General features: G+C 42.4%; 1 protein-coding gene across 20 annotated transcripts in view; it reads left to right on the top strand.

The window, feature by feature from the left end:
- The window catches only part of PTPRF (protein tyrosine phosphatase receptor type F), a 478748-nt gene that overhangs the window by 183225 nt on the left and 273000 nt on the right, over positions 1-22523 (top strand). For 19 of the 20 annotated variants that reach the window (XM_053392724.1, XM_053392743.1, XM_053392742.1 and 16 more), the window contains exon 3: positions 4292-4450. In XM_053392724.1, coding sequence (XP_053248699.1) covers positions 4369-4450 — 82 coding nt within the window. In that variant the 5' untranslated portion in view covers positions 4292-4368. Of the gene's footprint in view, positions 1-2913; positions 2989-4291; positions 4451-22523 lie in introns of all 20 variants that reach the window. The other variant, XM_053392726.1, reaches the window with a different exon arrangement.

Here is a 22523-nt window from a genome sequence, read left to right as displayed (position 1 = left end):
ACTTCTTCATTTATCCATTTTAAAACAAGAGTATGGAAGGTTGCTGACTGACAGCATGTGTGATTAATACTTAGTGGGCAGTGTTGGGAGTGGCTGTCTGCTAACAGCAGAGTTGAATGGAAATGGTATCTAATCTATACAATATACATAAGGGAAGGGAGAAATGACCAATTTTGAGATGCTGAATCTATGGCTTTGGCAGTTTTCCAGTCAAATACGATCTTGAAATAGATGATATGGTTACATTATTGTTGACAAGTTAATATACAGAGCAGTGTGTGTGTATATATATATATATATATATATTGCCAGCACTGCAGTAACTCTGTTGGCATTGTTCTCTAATTATATCTTGATGAGCAACCTTTTCTGTCTCTTCCCCCTAGTATTGCCAAACTGTGTTCCCGTTATAGTGCCTCTGCACTGTGCAGTGGGTGTAAGCTCATTAATTAAATGGCTATATTCTCATTTCCTCTTCTTGTGTAATACACAGGCTGATTGGTATCTACTTTGGACAGTATATGCTGATCTTATTGTTCCCTTTCACACAATTTCTCACATGGCCCACCATGCGTACGTTCCTGACATGGTCAAAGTTTAATGATTAATAATTAAGAATAGCTATTTCAACATATTCCTCAGGATCATTAGACAATGCCGCTTGCCCTCTCAGTAGGATATAAAAGGGAAAGTATAGGGCTGGTTTCTTTCCTCAACACCAGGTTTCTCACATAGTGTGATGGACTTCATTGTTGGCCTCTATCTCTCTCCGGGCATTATACTTACAGTTAAGGAATTCACATGAGTGGGACTGGGTCAAGTACCTCCTCTCCCTGGCACCCATGTGCACAATGCAAATGTCTGAAGGGAGGGAGCCTTCCTAGGTACATGTTTCTCTGCAATCTGGAACCCTGAGGGGTTGGATTCCAAGTCATGGTGAAGCTAGTACACAAAATGGCTCATTCCCTTCAGTTGTGTGGGCTGTATGCAAGGATGCCAGGGCAAGGAGCTATGTGGCATGGCCCCAGACATGGTGAATTTTGTCTCCTCTTTCTGCCTTGACATAGTCTCCTCAGGAATTGGGAAACAGTGAGTTGAACTTCCAAGTTGCTTGCTTGAAAACTTCAGCCTGTTTCCCCTCCTGCTCTCCCAAGCAGGGAATAATACTCAGTTTTTGTTGTTGTTTAGTTGTTTAGTTGTGTCCAACTCTTTGTGACCCCATTGACCAGAGCAATCCAGGCACTCCTGTCTTCCACTGCCTCCCACAGTTTGGTCAAACTCATGCTGGTAGCTTTGAGAACACTGTCCAGCCATCTCGTCCTCTGTTGTCCCCTTCTCCTTGTGCCCTCCATCTTTCCCAACATCAGGGTCTTTTCCAGGGAGTCTTCTCTTCTCATGATGTGGCCAAAGTATTGGAGCCTCAGCTTCAGGATCTGTCCTTCCAGTGAGCACTCAGGGCTGATTTCCTTCAGAATGGATAGGTTTGATCTTCTTGCAGTCCATGGGACTCTGAGTAGCATAGCCCAAAAGGTCTATGCAGTGTAAGGGACCACCAGTCCTTGAGTGTGCCCAGAAACTAGTGTAGCTGAGAAATCCAACTAAGTGGTTCATTCAAAAGGAATATTAGGACTGGTCCTGCACTAGGGGAAACTAACAGTAAATCTTGCTCTCCATGGTCATATGGTGTTGGTAGTTTCTGGCATGATGAGGGGACAAAGGGGTCAAAACAATGTTGGCCACAGTCCTGTTTTAATGGCTCTTGCTCCAGGGTTTTGATTGGCAGGAGGCTCTGTCGAGCCATTCAGATGAGCAAAACCTGATAACCAGGAAAATGATGAGGAGCTAAAGAATGAAGTGAGCAGGGTGGCCATGGCTGGGAGGTGGAGGATGTCCACATGCCAATTACTTCCTGATTTGCCCCCTGTGAGATGACAGGCCTGTGTATACTTGGACATGACTGAGGACTAGAGGTACTGGGCAGTTCTAAAGTGACAGACGTGGGTAGGACAGAGCCACACCACAGGCTTCATTCCCCCCCCCCGACTGGGGCAAGTTAATACATGTGACCTTTCCTTTTGTGCAAATAACCCTATTCAGCTTCTCATTTAGCTCTTCTATCAGCTACTCAAGTGTAGTGACTCTCTTATGTGGTTGTTTGAGGATATATTTTGGTCTTCAGTTTAGAGATGGACTTGAGGAATAACTGCTGTCCTGCGAGGAGATTTCTTATTTTCTGCCTGAATTCCCAAACTCTGCATTTCTCTTTCACAGCATATCTCTTCTTTCACTTCCATTTTTGGTGAGATTATTTATTGTTTCTGAGTTTGCGGAGGAGGTGCTTGATACTTCTCCAATCCAGCCTTAGAATAATGTGCCATTTTATCAAAAAGAAGCCAGAATTTCAAACAAATTTGTGCACATTCGTTTTAATTTGTAATTTCATGGTAAATAGAATCCAGTACCCTGTCATTTATCAGAAATTAAGTCCTTAATGCAGCTATTCAGAAGAGTTAGCCATGACAAATGAAAGAATTTTATAGTGTTTAGGATTTTGCATTTTCTGTAATCCTGAAAGTCAGAAGCAGAATGGCTCCTGCTTGACATTTCAAATGTTTTTGGAACATAACCCACTTAAAACCAATCCATACTTTACTACTACTTCTGGGGAAAAAAAATCAGGTACAAGAAATACTCAAGTTAAGTGGCAAGATACAAATATGATATAGCTGACTACTGCATACACATTTAAATGGACAAGTGGGCGGCTTAATCTTTTCTTCCTTGCTGGGAAACCTGTCTTTTAACTATGACTGTAGAACGCACTATTGGTGGTGCTAGATGCATGCTTTGTCTTCTAAGCTTTGGTGCTTTTTATTCCAAAGCTCAAAGTATAAGGTATGAATTGACTTGCAGATCCAGGAGTCAGATGATGCCCCAGAGAGTAAGAGGATGCAGAGGTTGAAACAGGAAGATAATTTGGCATATGGGGTAGGAAGCCAATTTAAGTAATAAGGATATTGATGTTGCATCTAAATGTGCAGGATTCACACATGGTTGGCAACATTTTCTGTTGATTTTATTTTATTTTTATTTCCCCCCGTCCTATCCCAAGGGCACAATGCAAGTACATTGGTACCTCGGGTTACAGACGCTTCAGGTTACAGACTCTGCTAACCCAGAAATAGTACCTCAGGTTAAGAACTTTGCTTCAGGATGAGAACAGAAATTGCACAGTGGTGGCAGTGGGAGGCTCCATTAGCTATAGTGGTACCTCAGGTTAAGAACAGTTTCAGCTTAAGAACAGACCTCCAGAATGAATTAAGTTCTTAACCTGAGGTACCACTATAAAAACAACTTCATATTTACTAGAAGGATTCCTATTCTCACGTACTTGCAATTGTAGCTGTGAAGGTTGGCTGTGAAGGAAGAGAAATTATTCAAATGCTATCTTTATGTTATGTTAGATTTACTGGTAAGTGTCAGAATTTTCTGACACATCCCACTGGTCTCCTAAAATGTTAAAGAGTTTGGGAAAAAATTATGATAGCCATTGGGTTTCTGAGATATACTAACCACATAACTATAAAATCAAAGGTGAGAGAGATCCTCCAGCTCTTCACTCACAGTTTATGTGGCTTCAGTACTTCTTTTGAGAGCAGCCTGGAAGCAACCCATATTCTCGTCCAGCCTATCTCTTTTGCTCATTGAAGAGACATTCAGTAAAGGGGAGGATGGAAGGACAGGGTTCTGGTAGTGGTCCCTCTGGTATTGGTGCAAACCCTATATATTCATAATATTCTGGTTCATGTACAGCATTTTTACATTTCCTCCCTCATCTTTTAAATCCTGGGTATGCTGATTGTGAAAATTGTACAGTGGGAAACTTCTCCCAGCATCATGTTGGGTCCTGCCTTCAGTATTGGACAGGGGAAAGTATTTTCTTCTGAAAATGGAAGATCTCAGCTACATAAACAGCATTTTTTAAAAAAATGTATCCAGTTTCAAAATAGAATGACAATTACTCAGAAAGATAAAACTTTAAACCTTCCCATTAAAAAAATTTCAGATATTGCATGTGGATAGTCTTTCCTTGTATGCAGCAAGGAGTATGTGATTTCCTTAGTATGAGTAATGCAGATCCAGTAAATAAGTAATCCATTATTAGTTTTCTAACATCATAAATGCAGTGATACAGAACAAGGTACATTCTCATTTGGGTAGGAAAAGTGCTTTTAAAATATGTTTAGATTTGCTTAGGGTCTGACTCCTTTTATCTTTCTTTGGTTTGCAGGAATAAGTCTGCATCATTGACGCTGAATGTATTGACTGCTTGCCTTGGAGTAAAGGTGACTTTCTCCACTTTGGAATATGGTGCCTAACTTCAGCATCCCTGGATTTTTTGTGCCAGCAGTAGTTCTGTGCTGCTTGATGTCATCAACGGAGGCGGATAGTAAGTAGCACTCAGATGGGAATATTTTATGGCTGAGTAAATTTTCAGCAGATTTTATCTATCAAAAGTTGAACCAGAACTGACTGGAGCACATTTATTTGTGACAGTGAAAGGGAAGGGCTGCGGGTCATTCAGTGTCAATTTGTTTCCAAAAATGTGTGATGCTTGCAAACAAGTCACAAAATGACTGCAGTATATTGAATCCGTTCATTGCTTTCCATTACCAAATTTTAGGTCATTTTGGATGAAAAAGAGAGGCAATAGTTGATTTCTTACAAGACCTAAGATCCCTATTTTTGTTTGAAACCACACATCTACCATATTTTTAATCATTCTTTTTTTCTTTTTCTTTGTCTTATGCCCTGTGGTATTGACTTGAACATTAAAGAAGTCTTCCATGTGTTATCTGTGATGTTACATAGTTCTGACATATTCTTTTTAGCTATCTTATTCACAAGCTAATGAGTCATTTTGGTCCCTACTTACATGGAGAGTTTTCTTGGCCCTTCCTACATCTCTATGTTGTATACACTTAAGACCCATCAATTTAAGTTAATGGGGAAGAGCTAAATGCTTATTGTTGAAAGTAGGTTTACTACAATGAATTTCTATGAGGGCATTTTCATAACTTGTTTTATTTCCTGCTGTTTTCCTATTTAATCTTCAAAATCTTGTGTGTCCCCCTCCTTTTGGATGACAAGTATATACTACACAAATGTGTTCAGTGAATGGGTCACAAGCTAATTCAGAACCCACAATATATAAGTAAAGTCATTGTAGCTGCTGGGAAATATATGCTGAGGCAGCACCTGTTGTTAAGGGCTATCCATCTCTGCTGCAATCTGTTGTTATTGCCACAGAATTGTAAATAGTAGAACTGGAGTAAAAAAGGGAGAGTGCTTTTTATGCAATCTTTTTTCCATTGAAAAGTGCTCCCCTTGGTGAAGGTGCTCTGTTCAGTGCATTCAGAGTGAGAACAGGAAGTAATAGTCATTATTCATTGTACTGGCCTCATTCTGAATTGGCTGTGTGTCATTGTGATGCCATCTACCTCATCCAGTTGTCCTTAAGATGAAAAAAGTGCAGAAGCAGCTACTGAGGACAGCAAAGCAGGTACAAAAACATAAGCATATTTTTTGTTTGTTTGTGAAGGTGGTGGTGCACTTCTAATCGGAAAATACGTTTAATGAGGATAGGAGGTGTGGGTGGGTGTCCGGTACAGTATAGTGCCTCAAAGATGGGATTAGTAAATGTTTATTTATATGCTTATACACTGCCTCATCTGCACACAAAGCTTGTTACACAAAATTTCATGCTGAAGCAATCAGAATAGCACTTGCTTCCCCCTCCCGCTCCCCCAGCATTAAATCATGTGGTCTCTTCCTTCTAGAGAGAGAAATCCCTTGTGATTTTTCTCATTCCCGCCTGGGAGAATTTAAGTACATGCTGCGGACCTGAAGGGGAGTGTGGGAAAAGACAGATGGGTGGGAGAGAGGGGGCTCCTCCCCTCCCCACCTCCAAAGGCCAGTTGCCACTCCTGTTGTTTTCTGCATGGTTTAACTTTTTGCCAGTAATTAGCACTGCTGCAAATTGATGGATTCATATTCTTTCTCACAGAGTTACAGGTACAGGCATTTTATTTTATTTACGGTATTTATTCCAGTTCTTAAATTCTCCTTGAGCTGGAATAACTTGCTTAGCTAATTTTATACCATTCTGTTAAGCAGAACCAGAAATGAGGCAATGAATGATCCATGCTTCATCCATTTCTGTGTAGCGGCCACAGTATGTGATTATATCAACTTTCTGTTCTCTGAAGCAGTAGTAGTACTAGTACTCCAAAAGGTTTGTAGTGTGGATTAATTGAGGATCACATGAGGAAACCTTTGGAGACCAATACTTCCTCACAAAGCCTCACAATGGCGTAACATGTCCTCCTTCCTTATATCTTATGAAGGGCTGCTTCACTGGTAACAGATTTGCTTGGCAGTGATATATCTCTGCATGGGGGGGCGGGGGAAAACATTTTTTGGTATTACTTGAAATACAACAGTTAATTTTACTTCAAAAAACACAGATAAGCATCACAGCACGCTCTCATGCTCTGTTTTCTGTGCAATAATGTACATGGTTTTTATTGTACAACAATTATTTCCATGTAGGGAAAAGATCACGTGTTAAGCAGCCCTGAGGCGTGTTGAGAAAACAGAAATCTAAGGCCTCTTCCTTGCACAGAATTACTTCCTGAGTGGGAAGGCAGTTTTTGTGTCACTGCAGCCTGGATGACCTTGAGGCACACAGATTAACATAGGCTTTGTTGCATGTGATAGGTGGCTTGGTCTTGATGTGTGACTCTAAATTCCAATTTTTCCCTTATCCGTCCTCTCTGGCGCTCTTGATAACAAGGCGATACTGTTCAGAGCAAATTGGTCTGAATCACTGCATTAGGGGGACAGAATGGAAGTGCATCAGCTGCAATTGGCAGCACTGCTGAACATTGGCAATTTCATTTTTCCTTGCTGTCTGTGTGACAGGCAGGAATCAGAGCAATCAAATGCCCAGTTAAGTGCTGACGCTACCTGGAGATGGAAATTGCGTGTTTTACAGAAAAGACAAATCCTCTAAAACACCATGCAGTTGTGGCTGTCTGTTTTCTGCAAAAACAGAATATGTTGGTGAATAACAATACAAAACGGTTGTTCAGGGGGGGAAAGGAAGCCTAGAAAAGGACTGATTGGCAACTCATTTTATTTATTTATTTATTTAATTTGGAGGCAGGCATTCGCCTTGTTTACGTGAAGATAAAATTTGCATACGCATGGCCCAGCCTACCTAATTTGCGCACAGGCATTCCCCTCTGCTTCTCTGAAATCACTGAGAAGCACTATAGGAGTGTCAAGGCCAATTAATATCTGCCAAGTGTTTTGAATGCCTCAGTTGTAAGGTGATAGTACAGAATGCAGCTATAAATGAGCTAAGTCCCTGGGCTTTGTGAGAGAATTATGCCTAGAAATGGAGCATAATTGATAATGCAGCAGGGTGTGCATGGATCACTTGTGCTGTGTGTATCTGAAAGCAGAGTTCCGCGAAAGCCCATAACCTAGGGTCTCCCACTCTCAAAATCTGTTTTGTTGTTACTGCAGCAGATTTTACTGCTGCTGCTCTAGCTTCTTGATAATTAGGCAGCTGTGCACATAGTAAGACATTTCAGGGTGAAATAAAACAGATTGTTGGAGTGTCATTTAGTGGGACTGGCATAAGGAATAAATATGGACTCTCTGAGAATTAAGTTTTCAGGATAGCCTTGAAATATATGTATGTGACTCAGATATTTCAAAATGGAGGGATTACCCTTCTGTAACAACAACAACAACAACAACAACCACTAGGATTAGCCAGATATATTTGTTGAGATGGCATAAACATTGCTCATCAAAATAGAGGGTGACGCCTTTAGTGGTATATGTCTGATATGTGTTTAAAATATATATACACAAGCTAATTTGATGGAACACTTCCAAATTTTCCTTTGCAGAGTATAGAATTTTTTATTATTTTTTTAAAAAAATCAAATTTCCTCTGATCTGACTGTTTCTGTCAGGGTGACCCTAATTCCATTACAGCATTTTGGAAGCAATTCAGGATGATTGTTCTATACTTTCTCCCTCAGCTTCTTCGTGTTTGTCTTTTATGTGCCCTCTCTGCTTCCCCTTCTGTCAGCTCTTGACTGTGCAAGGGAAAATAGCTTTGCAGATTTCATTTAATGTTCATTTCAATTGTCAAGGAAAAGATGCTCTTTCCAGGCTTTTGGAATATATTGCTTACTAAAACCCCAAACACTGCAAATCTTTTTCTGAAAACCAGGAAATGAAAATCAATTCTTTCAGCAGAGGCCATTGAGGCTGTTGTGCGTTTCCCTCCTCTTTATTAGGCTTTGTGTCTGAGGTTCTGGGCAAGGCTTCCATTAGCTGGGGGCAGGTCTGGGTGACCCACCAGAGTTTCAGATAATCTCAAACAGAGTTTCAAATCCTTTGAAGAAGAAAAAAAAGCCACATCAGAAATGACCTGGCGTGATGGAGGAACAAAAGTGAAGCTTATATAAATGGAGGTGTGAACCAACATAGGATATGCTCAATTACCTGCACTTGACTTCTTGACATTTGGGAGGAACTGCGTTTCTTTGGAGAAAGAGCATGGATGGGGCCTCAGGAAAGAGAGCAGTTCTGTCACTGCAGAATCTGGGGCTTATATGAATATCAATTGTATGTTTTCTTCTGATCTTGGTAAGAATGGTTTGCAGAACGTACAGCACGTGCACTTTTTTAATTTCAAAAAATTGAAAACCCATAACAAATGGCAACTTTTTGGGAATGTGGGTTGGAGGAATAGTCTCTCTTATTAGTGGGACACGGCTCTCTCTCTCGCAGTTGCTGGAGCTTACGTGGCACCTGCTTAAGGAGAGTAGACTTGCACCATAGGTGCCTGGCATCCCTCCATAGGGACTTAGTAAGTTTAATAGTTTTGGGGGTCTTACACTGACAAATGGGCAAGGCATGCCATCCCTTTCTAATTTTATTTTATTTTCGTTTTGTTACATTTATTTTCTGCTCTTCTTCCAAAGGAACACAGGGTGCCAAGTGGCAGGCCTTAGAATGGCCTTCCAGTTATAGTCTACCATGCTTCTTACTGTCTACCCAGCAGTTCAAAAGCATACCAGTGTGAGCAGATAAATAGGTACCATTGCAATATATAGATATAGATATAATAATAAAAAATACATCATAGAGCAAGCTGAAAGAGGACTCTCTCTCTCTCTCTCTCTCTCTCTCTCTCTCTCTCTCTCTCTCTCTGTGTGTGTGTGTGTGTGTCTTAACACAAGTAGAGCCAGATGCTAGAGGATGCCAAAATACATTTGGTATCTACCAAGAATGAATCTAACCCTAATGGGGTCAGAAGTCATAGTATCCAAATCCCTTTATGCACAGATGAACACAACAGTCTTGCTGGGGTCATTTAACCTGCTAACCTTTCCCCAAAGGAAAAATGTGGGTGTTCTTGGTTCTATCATATGCACTAGTTGCTCAAGGTTTAATGAGACCTTGAGTATTAAGATGCATCAATCTTGACTGATAGTTTTTTGTTATCTTCCGTTATTATTTATACGTGGCATTATCAGGATACATGACACCTCACATAATAACAGAAACAAAAGACTGGGTCCTGACTTCTGGATCTTAACATTTGAACTTAGTAGTGGAGGGCGGTAAAGAGAGGCACAGAGCTAATGAGGGCTGACATCAAGCAGATGCAGTTACTTTGGGTTTAATGTGCATTTTTATTCCTTTTCTTTTTTTAAAAAAAAAACATTCTTACAACTGTTTCTGTGAAGATTGCAACCTGGGGTATTGTAATCACCGCTCTAGGTGTAGCTTCAGATTGTGAGCAGCATTTACTCATGATATGTTAATATAATGAACCTGGAACAAAGAGATGTCATCCTACAACATATGCATATTGTCAGGGAACTGCCATCAGCCCAGAGGGGAGAGGTGGAAGGGCAGTTGGGTTACAGGGAGCCTCCAAAGATTGTGAGAAGCAGCACTTCCTCAGCTGACGAGGAAAGCCACGCCTCCAGTGGGGAAGGGGTGCAGGGCTCAGAGGATGCAAGAGGGAGCCACAGCACCTAACAAAGCGGAGGGGGGGAGGCAGGTCCCCCTCTGCCCACACCCTCTTTGCGCAGTCAGTTCACGCACAGAGAGGGGAGGTGTAGGATGGGGGTCAAAAGACTACTCTTCTGGGGAAAGTTTAAGGACCGCCCACTCCCAGATTCTGCTAGTGACTGAGTAGACATGGAATTGAGTCGATCTGCATTGTGAACATTTTGGACAGATAATAAAGCCTTGAAAAGACCAATGGGGAGTCTTGCCTGTTCGCTCTGGAGCAACCACGCCGGCACTCATAACACATATAGACTATTGTCCCTAAATAATTATTCTTATCCTATTTCCTGTTATAGAAGGAAGCCCCATTTCAGCAGGCCTTATTACAGTGGTACCTCGGGTTAAGTACTTAATTTGTTCTGGAGGTCCGTTCTTAACCTGAAATTGTTCTTAACCTGAAGCATCACTTTAGCTAATGCGGCCTCCCACTGCCGCCGTGCCGCCAGAGCATGATTTCTGTTCTCAACCTGAAGCAAAGCTCTTAACCTGAGATACTATTTCTGGGTTAGCGGAGTCTGTAACCTGAAGCGTATGTAACCTGAAGCGTATGTAACCCAAGGTGCCACTGTATTTAGTACCTTCCAGAGTGGTAACTGTGTTTTTCTGTTGCAGCAAAATGTAAACTTTGTGCACCACAGTCTGCAATGTGAAAACTCTGAATTACGTTACAAGAAGAGGTTCAGTGCTATTGCTTGAGGACTGAACTGAGTGAAAGTATTTTGGGCACATAATGTGTGTTGATTTGCTTCCCAACACCAGGATATTTAACAGCAACTGGTTTGTGAATGACTACGGTTAATTATAAAATTATCGCTCTGTATATTTCCCCCTGTATTACATTTCCCCCTCACTTCATTGTTTACAATCCCCTTCCCACAAACACTGTGCATACGTACCTGCTTCTCAGGGTATCAATTCATCCAACTGGTGAAGTGGACTGTAACCCACAAAAGCCTAAAAATAAGTTTGTTTGTTTTAAAAGTACTACAAGAATCCTTGTTCATACTGTTTAGTGAAACGAAGGATATATGTTTTGTGCATCTCAATGATTGCATTGGCTAGAGTCACATAATACCCAGAATTGATTTATTATGTGATTGTGAAAAACATTGTTGCTTGCATTGTTTTTAATATATTATGTTGGTGTTTACATTGCAAAACTACTGTCTGTTTTCCTGGGTAAGCTTGTTTTGGGGATTTGCATGTGTTAATTACTGATGTGCTTGTGCATCACATGAAAATCCTTCCTATTGTAATTAATATTTGCTCAGATATTCTTGGTCTATCAGTATGGACAGGGAGATCAAAGAGAAGCCAATCTTCTATAAGCTTAGATTTACCAGATGTAAATTCATAAAGGATTGGATGTGGGGATTGAGGAAAGTCTCCACTAGATCTATTTTGCTCATTTTGCTTTCTGCTTTGTGGTTAGATTCCTATTTATTTATTAGTATTTCAGACTGCTATTCTAGTCTATTTATCTTAGAGAGAGAAAATGTATATTTTAAAAGCAGAATTTGGATAATCACATTCCTTAGAATCAGATCAACCAGACTGTTGCAGTTTGATCTAGATAGCAAGATAAATTTTCTTGCTTGTCTCTATTTCCCCCCATATAGTAAAGATTATCCAAATAAAATCAGTGAATCCAATCCTGTTGCTACTCAGAAGTATAAAGAACTAAGGATCAGGGCCATAAGCTAAAGGGGTTAACCGTACAGTAGCCAATCATATGAAACTATTGTAAGCAAATTTTAAGCTGGTGAAAAGCACATAGTGGAATTTCTTGGAATCAGAGGTGTAGTGTTAAGACTACCTTGTTTCCAAATAATCTTACTACTTAGGTTTTTTTGTTTTTTGTTTAGCCAACTGAGGTAGCAAGTAGTTGCAGTGTGATGGGCATGGCTGTGAGTTAAGTTAATAGAATATTGACATTGCTAATGCCCTGCTCAGTTCATAGCTCTTGCTGATGGAAACATAAACGTCTCCTCTTGAACCCACTTGGGGAAACTACAGTGCAAGGCTTTTGAACAAATTTAGAATGACTGCAATCTGTGTAATAAGAGCAAATATTAGGATTTTAAATGAATAACATCACTGGGGAAGCAGGCAGTATGGTATTTAAATTATATTCCATAGCTTTTCATGCCCTGGAAATATGCAAAAACAAGTTAAAATTTAAAATGACAATGATGATGATATCTTGCAGCAAAAGGAGAAAATGCTGCTGGTGAAGAATTTGTGTATATAAAGCACTGCTGACATACTATCATACATAGCACCAGAGAGTCTAGTGTTCTTGCAATTTGATCCTTGAAAAGCCTTAAACATTGTCACACCTTCCTTTTCATTTACCAATAATCTATAGTCAGCATTATTTTTTTAAAAAATATATTTATTAGGGTTTTACAAAATGTATAGTCAGCATTATTATACTTTACCCTGTCCCCCCCAAAAAATATATATTTAAAGATGGTTTTTCGGTTCCAGGTGGTATGTCAGAATTTGTGTTTTCTATTCTCAGTAAGTCTGTCTAATTAGGAGGGTGCGGACATTCTCACTCCATCTGAATTTGATTATAGCAGGGATTATGAGAGAAAGCGAGAGCTAGAGCAGCAGTTCTCAAAGGGTGTGGTAAGAGAGGATAGCAAGTGTGGTGAGAAATTTCAAGGACAATAAAAAAAAATATTGATTTTGAAAATATAGCACTGCTAGGAGTTTGAGAACCACTGATCTAGGGTGTAAGGCAACCTGAAGTAAGATGCAGAAAATCCCATGCAAACCTGAGTCTGAGGCTGCAGTTCTAAGCACACTTGTGACAAAAAAATAAACCTACAAGCAGAACTGGAGCCTGGTATTTTGGTACCCAAGGCAAACAACCTGAAATGCACTCATAAGCCAACACCATATTTTATTGTTTAAAAATTATCAACAGTTGTAATAAATTGGTAAAGCAACAAGTGCATATCATTTACCTATTTTTTCCAGTTTTGGTAAAACTACAATAGCAATTTGATCAGAAACGATAGATAGATGATAGAGATAGTTAGTTAGATAGATGGATAGATAGATAGATAGATAGATAGATAGATAGATAGATAGATATAGATGGTATAGATATAGATAGAGTAATGTTTATCACATCAGTAGACAAATTGTAAATATAATGTAGGCTATTGAATAACACTGGCTGGTATGCAACTACGTAACTCAAGGTTGTGTTTTGGCATGTTAGGCATGGTAATTTCGCTCTCTTCTGCTGCCCCAACCGAGCCAATTGTGGGGGAAGCAGACAGGATAAAGTTCTGTTACCAGACCTGGCCCAATATATTTTGGCACCTGAGGAAAACTCCCAGAGAGGCACCCCTCTCCCCACTAGGAGAGAAGCATTGAGTGAAGATCTGTGTCAGAAAGAAGGGGAGAATAAATATGTACATTGGTATCTGCTGCCCCTGTGAATCCTAGTGCCTGTGGTGGTTGCCTCATGGGTGAGCCAACCCTGTCTGTCACATGTGAGAATCCTTGCCACTCATTAGTTGAATCCTGTGCACTTTGTACATGTTTATACACACGCACACACATACACCATTAATCATGATTTAGGTGCCCCCTTGAATCAGGCACCCAGGGCAAGAACTCTGTTTCCCCCACTCTAGTTCCAGCCCTACACACTAGACTTCTTTCTGAGTAAACATACACGTGTATATGATTGCATTGCGATCCCTCTTGACATCTCCAAGATTGCAGGTTCCAAAGAAGACATTGCTTTGAATCACGACAAGATGTGTGCTAGCAAGAATAATTTTTCACAAAGCTCACTCTGATATCTCTTACATAATAAATCCAATAAATCATTGGTTTTAATTTTGCTAGAACCATCCATTCACTGTCAAGCTTGTCTTTTGTCCATTCTCAAACTCTTAATAATGTCCTTATCTCTCTCTGATAAACTATTGACAGTGTTTTCTATCACTATTACTATTTCGTTACAATGCGTTTTCCTGCCATATTCACAAATTGGCTTGCTTCTTTGATTCTTCATCTGTAGAGAGTAACGGAATGATGAGATACTTAGAAGCTATTTCCTTTTTACTGGAAACGGCAAACTTTTATTCCTTCTGTTGGTTGGAACTTGCAAATTCTGAGTTACATATTTGGCATGGATGAATATATTGTCTCTTGCTAAATTATTGACTAATGTTCATTGCAGATGACTGCAATATGTGCAGGAAGGAGAGATTGCTGTAGAACCTGCACCACCACTAGCATGTATGGATGAAATTTTGTTTTTTGTATTAAGTTTACTAACTGGTAGTATAATAGCCTAGCAGTATCATAAATGGTGTGCATTGATTGCCATCCTTGAGAAAACCACTACTAAGGTACATCTGCTTTGTTCATATAGCATTTTTATTCTAACATTCTAGCAGTTGCCTTTAGAACAACAAAGCTTGCAATAGAATAGTACGCTTTCTACATACCTCACCGTTGAGAGTAGGGATAAAAATTTCACTTTAGCACTCTTTTTAGCATACAAATGAGTATTATGATGGCATTCTTCAGGTTTCGATGGTGTTCCCATCCATTTCTGAGAATGTTCTGCATAGAGCTTTGGGGTTTGCTCTGAAATCCCTCCGGAACCTACTCTGAAGGAAGTACATCAGAAATATATGTTCATAAAAAATAAAATCAAGTGAACAGTCAGCTTCCTTGGCAGTAGAGGTTCTCAGAACATGCAAACCGTTTCAACTGTCAAGGAATATTTCAGATGCTTTCAATTTAAACAGCATTTTAAGGAAATAGAGTGAAAACATCTTCTCACAATTGTCATTTGGTCTGAGTGTCAAAAAGGACGTGGACATCTTTGAAAACATTCGTCTAAGAAAAAAAATGACCCCATAGAAAAATGGGGGGGGGGGAGAGCCATAATTGTGAGGGTTCTTTACCTGAGGAAGTACAGTTTGGGGAAGATGAAAACAGTTGTTGGCAGACCCTATGCCTTTTTTAAAATGTGGGGGTTTGTGGGGGGAGTTATTGGGTCGTTGTTTTTATTTTGATTATGTATTTTGTGGTTTTATATTTTGATTTTATTCTGTGAACCGCCCTGAGACCTGCAGGTATAGGGCAACATATATATTCAATTTATTATTATTATTAATCCTGAGAATAATTCAGAATCCTTAAACCTGAATAAAACCCTTCAGTTAGTGACCCTGTGATTAACTCTGATGGTTGAGATGTCTGGCCACTGTATCACCAGGGTGGATTTTCTATCACATTGGGGTGGTAATTGAATCATTTTGAGCATCTTGCATAGTGTGAATTTCTGCAGCCAAACTTACTGACCTTGGTGTAAGTTAGGGCATTTGTGACAATCAAATAACAATCTGCACTTCATGTAGACATTTAGCTCCTACAAGCCATTCATTAGCTGTTGGCCTTCTCCATAATACACATTGAGCTTTTGGCAAAGGCATGGTTGGTCACCAATAGCAATGCTGGAGAAATCTCAAAAGGGATTAATGATTTTTAGTTGCAGCTGCTGCCACATTCAGATCCCTTCATTAGTCAGCTTGGAATCTGACTTTAAGCAGCTTTACATAGATATATCAGTTTTGTTCTGTGAAAGAATCATTGGCTTTCTGGTTCTTGACTCGAGAATGTTTGCTATCTCTGGATTTTCCATATGTATATCCACGAAACAAAATGTGCTTGTCTTGTACCATCCTTTATCTTGTGAGGAAAATAAGTTAAATACCTGCAGATTTCCCCCCACTGTTGACTTTCAGTAATGCTTGCGGAGCTGAAACACTGATTCCAAAGTATCCAATGAATGTGTTATGTTAATTAGTTCACTGCTGTATTAAGATATCTAACATGGAACTGTGTCTAGTCCTATTCTGTCAGCCATTATGATTTGCTGCGTAACCTGTAGCTCTCCAGTTGCAATTATCACGACAAAAGTAGTACCAGAAATGGGTACAAGGCTGTCAAGTGGCTGCATCCCACCCACATTTCTGGAGTAAGATATGTGACTACATCTCATTGCAGTTTACTGTGTAGGCAGAACTGCAGTCCAGGAATTTGCTCACACAAATACATAGCCATCTTCAAATAGCTCAAGAGCTGTTACATGGAGGATAGAGGAAGCTTGTTTTCTCCTGCTCTGGAGACTAGGACCCAAACCAAAGGATTCAAGGTACAAGAAAGGAGACTCCGACCAAAGATTAGAATGAAGTTTCTGATAGTAAGAGCTGTTCCACAGTGGAACAGACTCCCATGAGAGCTGGAAGGTTTAAGCAGAAGTGGATGGCCACCTGTCATGTATGATCAGCTGAGATTCCTGCATTGCAGGGGGTTGAACTAGATGACCCTCAGAGTCCCTTCTAACTCTACAATGTTATGATTCTATGATTCTTAAGTGTTCAGGTCGGAGCTGTAAAGGTAGATCACCTAGGCAGCTAGTTAGCAGGGGTGTTGTACCCTTGTACCCTAGGAGATGATGTGACCAAGTGCTTTTCTAGTAAAAAGTTCCAAACACTTGTGCTGGGCATGCTTGGGATAAATCTTTCTCCCTAGGCCCAAATGTCCTCTGTGACTCAGAAGTGCCCTTTACCAACGTTGTCTGGTTTGACAGCTGTGACTGTTCCTGGACTTGGATAGGCTGACCACTGTAGTCCACGCACTGGTAACCTTGAGGCTGGATTACTATAATGTTGCCCTTGTGTTTGGTTCACAAGCTCCAGCTGGTGCAAAATGCAGTGCTGGTGGGGGCGTCTGGTTGAACCAAGGTCCAGAGTAGCTCAGTCACTGAAATCACCTACAAGCGTATCATTGATTTCCTCAGCTGGCAAAGCTAATTTGATAACAAGAAGGAACCGAGGCTTCAGAATTGTTTTCTCCTTGCCAGTCCTGGGTAAGGGAAGGGTAATGATGCCAATGCACCATGTGAAGATGAGGAAGAAAAGGAGGCAAGAGTAGAAGTGGTATAGCTATAAGAAAGTTTCGCAACCCTTTAGAAAATTTATTGCCACAGCTTCAGCAATATACATGCAGAATTGACCCGGGCAGGTATTTTAAAAGAATGTTGTTGTGTTACTGTGCTGTCTTAAACACAGAATATTTTTTCTGTCTAATGAAGATTAGTTAGATTTCAGAGGTATGGCTTGTAACACACTGCATATTCAGAATATGCTGGATTTTCTTGCTAAACTCTTATAATGAAGATTGAAGGGGAACTGTACCGCACTGTACAGCTAGCTAACTTGGCAATTATAATGAAGTGGTTTGTATTACTATGTTTTGAATGATACAAATCTATTCACAAGGTAAAAACTGCAAATATGTTGTATAGGATTGTGCTGCTGAAATGTAGTACAAATTGCACTGCAGCTTACTATCCTAGTGGTGCAGCAATAAAATTAATAGCACATTTGCAAAGCTAAGCAGGGGCTGGTATGGTTTCAAATTGGATGGGGGACTACATGTTGAGATTCCTTCATTTCAGGGGGTTGGACTAGATGACCCTCAGGATCACTTCCAACTCTACAGGAATAAGGACCTAGTGGCTCTCCAGAGGTTGCTGAACTAACAACCCACATCAGCCTCAGCCAGCATGGTCATCCCAATGTTCAGGGATGATGGGAATTGTAGTCCAATGATATCTGGAGTGCCACAGGTTCTCCATCCCTCATTTAGTTAGCATTCTGTATTATACAGAGCATAGACATGCTACAGTGATTTTTACTGAGTGCCACAGAACACATTTCTTAGGTTTCTGTGGCCACAGGAGAGAGAGGCAGAGACAAGAGACAAAGACATATATGGATACAGTTTGAATGATTCTATTATAATTCACATGCCGGGAGGGTAGAGTGAATTCTGATTTATGACCATTTCCTGTCTTATGTCCCTTTACAGTTGCTTTAGTCAGCAGATTCCTCAATGTGGGGATTACACAGTGGTGTGTGTGTGTGTGTGTGTGTGTGTGAGAGAGAGAGAGAGAGAGAGAGAGAGAGAGAGAGAGACAGACAGACAGACAGACAGACAGACAAGAGGGAAATTGCTGGTGCCACACACCATCTCCCTGCTTAGAGTTTGGTTTTTCCCCCCAAGAGCTCTAGTTCAAATCAAGGTACATTTTGATGATCTCTTTCATGTGTGATAAAGTCTAAGGCTGGCACCAGTACAGTGCTAATGTAACAAGAGGGAAATTGCTGGTGCCACAATGGTATAAAATTGTATTAATGCAATGAACTAAACTTCTTTGTCATTTGAGTAGCACCAAACACATCACTTTTGTCAGGTGTTGCAATTAGAAATCATAGTGATATAACTGTTGCAGCCATGCTGTTGTTGGCTTCAAATATTTTGTAGAGCTTTGTCAAAAGAAAACATCTGTAGAGAAAGTGGGGTGCTCAGGAGAGTCTCTTGTGGCCCCTTCCTTGCCCCACTGCTGCACAATTGCTTTATTTTCCAGTAGTTTCTGCCACTACTCTCTTTTGTCACTCACTTGCAGCCCCAGAAAAGCAGAAAACGGGCTGTCCAATTAATGATTCAACTTGGGAATCCTTGACCAGTGTCCTTTGAGCCTCCAGCCAATCCCTCTTAATTTATGCAAAACATAAAGCCAGCTCTCCAGCCTTCTGCCTCTCCCCATGAATAAAGCAAATATCTTACTTTACCAGCTCTAGTCTTAGACTGCTAATAGGACGAAACCCAAAGTGATGAAGGCACATGAGGATTCCCAAATCCTGAGATTGGCAATTGCACATAGACTCCACTAGTCCAGTTGTGAAACTTTATTAAGAATATTGGCAAGAGAGCAATAAGGTCCAACAGAAATTTTAAAAGCAAAAAAAGAACCCAATGACTCCAATACCAGACCACTTCTATCCTAATTACTAACAGCACAATGATCTCAGTCCACTTAAGCGTAGGCAGTAAGGATAATCAGTTTCCTGGTAGTATGGAAGATGTGAAATGGGCACTGTGTGATAAAGGGAGGGGACAAAGCTGCAAGGGCCGTTCCACCTTTTAAAGACTCTGTTCTCTCTCCTTGAAGGGAGTGGCCCCGGCTCTTTCTAACCAGAGAGCCACAGTCAGTTTGCCAGGTGTGTCACATTTCTCCAACCTGCACCTTAAGGCATTCATTCAAGAGTTTTGAATATTTGGTGGAGATACCTGAGATACACGACAACTTGGTTTACAGGAAATGGTGGGAGGCCTTTGTCACGGCATCTACTTCCTGCAACTGGGCTGCAGGGAATTAAATAATTCCACTTAGAGATAGATTAAAATGTAATGTTTAGGTGTTAGCAAGGAAGCGTTGACTGCTGTGGTCAGGATGGTCTCCTGTGGCATGTGGATTTAAATCACCAATGAATTTCTATATGAATAAGAAAGAAATACAGCAGCCTATTATAAATAATAGAATATGGTAATATTACTGCTGCATACAACAATTCCACAGCCTTGACAGCACAGCTGTTACGAGTTAGGATTTTAAAATATGTACAATCCTTTGTCAACAGAGTTAAGAATGGCAACATTACATGGCTTATTTCTGCATGAGAGTATTTTGTGGGGGAATTTAATGACAAACTGTTCTGCATTTTGACCTTTCATAAATATTCTGGGCTTTTGCATCTTCCAGTGAATTGGTGAGATTCTCAAATTAAGACATGCAGAATCTTAATGGCTACTCTGACATTTTGCTAGACCTGGCTGGCTGAGTACCTGAACTTGATTAGTTTTCTAATGTGCTTGCTCTGCCAAGCCTGAGACACCAGTGTTCGGGGTAGTTTAGTTTTCTGTAAAGTGATTGCACTGCAAACCTCTTTCCAATTAAAAGGTGATGCTGTTCAGGTAATGGAAAGTTGTTTTATTGTTCCTGTCCCTTGGTATGCATGAAAGCAGTAAGGTTTTAGGAAAGTGATATAGCTTGTATTTTTGTAGCTCTTTATTTTATACAGCAGGTATTTATCTTCAAAAATGTAGGAAAACTCTCATGTGCCTAGCTAACTGGGTGACAGAGAACATTGATCACAAAGACACCCCCTGCATTAAACATTGTGAGAAGAAAAGGTTTTCTGTTTCCAAAGATGATAGGGCTACTGTTTTATTTTAAAACCAAAGTGATATGAGATGACACTGGCCAGTTGTGGCAACCAAGTACTCAGGTTAATGCCCAATTCCAAGCTGATATAATGAGTAATTATTTTCCCCATGCAAACTAATTGCCTCCTTTTGGCTCTATTAATGCATCTTCCAATTAGGATATCCAATTCAAATCTTAGTAAGTATGTCATAGTGGGAAGCTTTTGGACTTCCCATAGGCATCTGGTCACTGTGAGAACAGGATGCTGGACTTGATGGGCTAAGCAGGATGAATCAAGCAGGCTCTTCTTATAATGAGCTGAAAAAAGAAAATGGGGGAAAATAATGGTCAAAATTATAGAATAGGTACCGTATTTTTCGCACCATAGGACGCACTTTTCCCTCCTAAAAAGCAAGGGAAAATGTGTGTGCGTCCTATGGAGCGAATGCAGGCTTTCGCTGAAGCCTGGAAAGTGAGAGGGGTCGGTGCGCACCGACCCCTCTCGCTCTCCAGGCTTCAGGAAGCTATCCGCTAGCCGTGGGAGACCCAGCTCACCCACGGCTAGTGGAGCGCTGCATTAATCCCGAAGCTTGGGGCTTGCGGAGCTCAGCGCGCCCCAAGCTTCTGGGTGCCGGCAAGGTCTCCGCTAGCCGTCTAGACCTTGCCGGCACCCAGAAGCTTGGGGCGCTGAGCTCCGCAGCCCCAAGCTTCGGGATTAGCGCTCCGCTAGCTGTGTCTAGGCTGCGGATAGCAGCCTGCTTCCCGGAGCGTCGGGCGCCCTGAAAGCAGAGCGCCCGGCGCTTCGAGAACACATCCGCAGCCTAGGCAACCCTGCGGGAGGTCCCGCAGGGATGTCTAGGCTGCGGATAGCAGCCTGCTTCCCGGAGCGTCGGGCGCCCTGAAAGCAGAGCGCCCGGCGCTTCGGGAACACATCCGCAGCCTAGGCAACCCTGCAGGAGGTCCCGCAGGGATGTCTAGGCTGCGGATAGCAGCCTGCTTCCCGGAGCGTCGGGCGCCCTGAAAGCAGAGCGCCCGGCGCTTCGGGAACACATCCGCAGCCTAGGCAACCCTGCGGGAGGTCCCGCAGGGATGTCTAGGCTGCGGATAGCAGCCTGCCGCCCGGTGGGCGGGGCACCCTGAAGCAGAGCGCCCCTCACGCCGGGCAGACATCCGCAGGGTGGGGAGCCCTGCAGGAGTTCCCCGCAAGGCTCCCCAAGCTGCGGATAGCAGCCTGCCGCCCGGCGGGCGGGGCGTCCTGAATCAGAGCGCCCCTCGCGCCGGGCGGACATCCGCAGCGTGGGGAGCCCTGCAGGAGTTCCCCGCAAGGCTCCCCAAGCTGCGGATAGCAGCCTGCCGCCCGGCGGGCAGGGCGCCGTGAATCAGAGCGCCCCTCGCGCCGGGCAGACATCCGCAGGGTGGGGAGCCCTGCAGGAGTTCCCCGCGAGGCTCCCCAAGTTGCGGATAGCAGCCTGCCGCCCGGCGGGCGGGGCGCCCTGAAGCAGAGCGCCCCTCGCACCGGGCAGACATCCGCAGCGTGGGGAGCCCTGCAGGAGTTCCCCGCAAGGCTCCCCAAGCTGCGGATAGCAGCCTGCCGCCCGGCGGGCGGGGCGCCCTGAATCAGAGCGCCCCTCGCGCCAGGCAGACATCCGCAGCGTGGGGAGCCCTGCAGGAGTTCCCCGCAAGGCTCCCCAAGCTGCGGATAGCAGCCTGCCGCCCGGCGGGCGGGGCGCCCTGAATCAGAGCGCCCCTCGCGCCGGGCAGACATCCGCAGCGTGGGGAGCCCTGCAGGAGTTCCCTGCAAGGCTCCCCAAGCTGCGGATAGCAGCCTGCCACCCGGCTGGCGGGGCGCCCTGAAGCAGAGCGCCCCGCGCGCCAGGCAGACATCAGCCAGCCCCACAAGCTCGGGGGACAGCAGGGAGGCGCAGCGCCACTATCCCGCTGTTCCTCCACCTGGTTCGGTTTCCCTGACCTGCTTTTGGGGGGGAAATAAAGGGAAAATTTTTTTCCTTTATTTCCCCCCAAAAAAACTAGGTGCGCCCTATGGTCCGGTGCGTCCAATCGTGCGAAAAATACGGTAAGTTTGCTCACTTCCTTAAGATTTTTTTTTTAAAGAAAAATAAACCTCTAGAACACTGCATTTGGGCATTGATAATCAGTTGAGAAGGTAACTTGAATTGGGGTATCGGGTGCAAGGTGCTGTTGAGGCATGCTGGGAAATATACTTGCTGATTCCCATTTTCCAGTCTGCAGTAAA

This window comes from Podarcis raffonei, chromosome 6 (genome assembly GCF_027172205.1).
Source record: "Podarcis raffonei isolate rPodRaf1 chromosome 6, rPodRaf1.pri, whole genome shotgun sequence".
Classification (NCBI taxonomy): Eukaryota; Metazoa; Chordata; class Lepidosauria; order Squamata; family Lacertidae; genus Podarcis; species Podarcis raffonei.
The sequence above is the reverse complement of the archived record's forward strand: the minus strand, read 5'-3'. Positions and strand labels throughout refer to the sequence as shown.